Below are 3065 nucleotides of genomic sequence, written 5' to 3'. Positions count from 1 at the left end.
TAACATCAGAGTAATTTCATGATAAATCCATAGGAATTGTTTACTTAATATCAAGTGTAACACTTTCTTTACCAAAAAGTGCTTTTAGTCCTGTTGCACAGTTGTATTTTCATTACCAAAGTGTTGTTACCAATGTCCTGTTACACATTTGTGTTTACACATACCATTCAGTGGGTTGTTACATATGTGTAGTTACACAAACATTACAGCTGTAGATACTATGTACCAATGTTAAACTGTGGTTACATACTATGTACACATCTAGTTACTATGTAAGTACACAGGTATTAGGGTCACTTAATATAAAGTGGGACCATTTATGTTAACCACAGACCTTGTTGAAGCAGTAGTCAATACTTTTTTATATGTTTGCATTTATGTTTGCATAATTACAAAGGATTTAAGTCACAAGAAAAACCAACCTTTGTACCTTTGCCTCGTCACAAGGGTCAGTGTGACTGGCCAGTTATCAGTACAGGAGTAAAAGCAAAGGCTTGTCACACATCTGGCAAGCGCAAGCAGTGCAAAGCCAAAAGCAAGGGACAGTCAACTAAAATCTCTACCATGGTGAACAGGAGGCGAAATGGATCTCGTGCTAATGGTCGTGCTGGTCGAGGAGGGGTTCAAGCACAGCAACAGCAGCAATGCAAGCGGTCACCTATTAAGGTTAGTTTGAACAACTCATAATATGCAGCATCTATTTGGCTATTTGCATGTCAATTTTATATTAGGAAATTTAAATATATGCATATCTCTTGTTGTTTAATCACCCATGAACACTTTAAAATGCACTGAAAATCTCTTGGATGAAAATAATATGAAACAAAAAGAGCAGAACATGGCTTTACATCATTGGTATTTATATTACATAACCTCTGGAGTTCGTTATCTGAGTGCATGGTACAGATTCCATGCCCGACGCCTTCCTCTACTGCATTCATGGCAATTAGTATTTGTTTTATATGCAGGTTGTAGTTCATATCCACCTTTCAGATGCATTAAGCAGTGGTGTGGTGTGATTATAATGTCTATATCAGTGCACCAGTGGCCCTCTGAACAGCTGATGGTTCAAAGGGCAATTACAACATCATAGATTATTGGGAGTTCATGCACACACTCATTCATACACGTTTATTGAATAGCTGATTGCTTATGTTCATAATTTGTTATCACAGGGACAAGATAATTGACAAAACATTTGATTAAACATTTCAACTTTGTTCAAAGAGGTATCAAAAACTCATTTGTACATTCTGCAATCACACTTTTATATAGTGTTTCATTAAAACATCTAAGTACTGTGCTTTTTGTCAATTCAGACAGCTGCATCTGTTCTGTTCCACAAAACACCATTTATGTGGCATACATGTGCTTTACTTGACTTGTTGCCAATCATTTTCTTATGATGCATGATAACAGCCAATATTTCCAACAGGCTCTTAGAGAACCAGCCATCTTTTCTAAACAATCAGGCAGCGCCTCGGACACCCCACATGACAAAGTGACTTTAGCCCAGGCTCGCCGTGGCACTCCAGGTGAGTGAAACAGTCAAGTGCAACTCCAAGAATTTGGTGATTCCAAATTGCAAGTAAGTTTGTTTTGCTTTTGTGCAGCTCACCGGCCCGTACGAGTGTATGCCGATGGAATCTTTGACCTCTTCCATTCAGGTCATGCCCGGGCTCTGATGCAGGCCAAGAATTTGTTCCCGAACACACATCTGATTGTTGGCGGTGAGTCACACTGGCACACGTACATTCTTATCCAGTTTTGTAGGAAAACATACACATCACCTTCAAAAGTGTCCAAAATTTGGAAAAGCCAAAAGTTTTATTTGCATTGTGTTTGTATGGTATATGTCTGTTGACTGCTACATACATGGTGTGTATCTCTTTCAGTATGCAGTGATGCCCTGACGCACAAGTATAAAGGCTACACAGTGATGACAGAGGATGAACGTTATGAAGCCCTTATACACTGTCGTTATGTGGACGAGGTGGTCCGTGATGCTCCCTGGACCCTCACTCCTGAATTCCTTAAAAAACACAGGGTAAATTAATATTCAGTTCATTGTAGTATAAATAAAATAAAATGATTGATTATGTACTAATTGTAATTACATAAAATCTCATATTTAACCATGACTATTTTGTGTGCTTTTTATTTAACATTCTTTAAAATTTTGACATCCAAGAAATAATGTAATTTGAACTCTTTCTATAGCATGATGAGAGGATAAGTAAATAACTGAATAACTACAATTCAACATCTGGTCACAAATATCAGCAAGCTACTGAGTGCAACCTTAATTTAGGTACTGAGTGAAACCTTAACTTAATTTGAAACCCTGTTACCAGTGTTATTTTAGTATCATTGATTTATATTATAGTTTTTTAATTAGATTTTATTTTCTGCTTTCATTTTAATTTTAACATAGTTCTGTTGAGTATTTTTGTCATGTTTATTATTTATAATATGTCTATAGTTTTCAAGGTTTAGTTTATAATTTTTGTTTATTTAGGTTTAGTTAATTTTATATTGATAAAATATTATTATTAAAATAATAAAATATTATGTTTTTTTTTGTTCAGCTAGAAGCCAAGGCAATATATATTTTTTTTGTTTAATTTGAAGAAATTAAACAAACAAAAAAAATATTGCCTTGGCATCTAGCTGAACAAAAAAACAAACATATTTTTTAATTTTATATTGATAAAATATTATTATTAAAATAATAAAATATTATGTTTTTTTTTGTTCAGCTAGAAGCCAAGGCAATATATATTTTTTTTGTTTAATTTGAAGAAATTAAACAAACAAAAAAAACTGCCTTGGCATCTAGCTGAACAAAAAAACCCATAATATTTTATTATTTTAATAATAATATTTTATCAATATAATAATACAGTTACAAAAGTTGCAAATTACATAAGTTATAGAAAATAAAACGACTCGTATCAAAATTCATTTGGAAGTGAAGTGACGTGTGGCCAAGTATGGTGACCCATACTCGGAATTTGTGCTCTGCATTTAACCCATCCAAGTGCACACACACAGTAGTGAACACA

At 34.1% G+C, this 3065-nt stretch overlaps 1 protein-coding gene across 2 annotated transcripts in view; it reads left to right on the top strand.

The window, feature by feature from the left end:
* The first annotated feature begins 490 nt into the window (after window positions 1–490).
* Window positions 491–3065, top strand: part of LOC107685480 (choline-phosphate cytidylyltransferase B-like) — a 5759-nt gene continuing 3184 nt past the window's right edge. For both annotated transcript variants that reach the window (XM_016482075.1, XM_016482074.1), the window contains exons 1-4: window positions 491–666; window positions 1436–1535; window positions 1614–1730; window positions 1896–2047. In XM_016482075.1, coding sequence (XP_016337561.1) covers window positions 565–666; window positions 1436–1535; window positions 1614–1730; window positions 1896–2047 — 471 coding nt within the window. In that variant the 5' untranslated portion in view covers window positions 491–564. The remainder of the gene's footprint in view (window positions 667–1435; window positions 1536–1613; window positions 1731–1895; window positions 2048–3065) is intronic.

The sequence above is a fragment of the Sinocyclocheilus anshuiensis genome, unplaced genomic scaffold (assembly GCF_001515605.1).
Source record: "Sinocyclocheilus anshuiensis isolate Anshui unplaced genomic scaffold, SAMN03320099.WGS_v1.1 scaffold922, whole genome shotgun sequence".
Classification (NCBI taxonomy): domain Eukaryota; kingdom Metazoa; phylum Chordata; class Actinopteri; order Cypriniformes; family Cyprinidae; genus Sinocyclocheilus; species Sinocyclocheilus anshuiensis.
The sequence above is the reverse complement of the archived record's forward strand: the minus strand, read 5'-3'. Positions and strand labels throughout refer to the sequence as shown.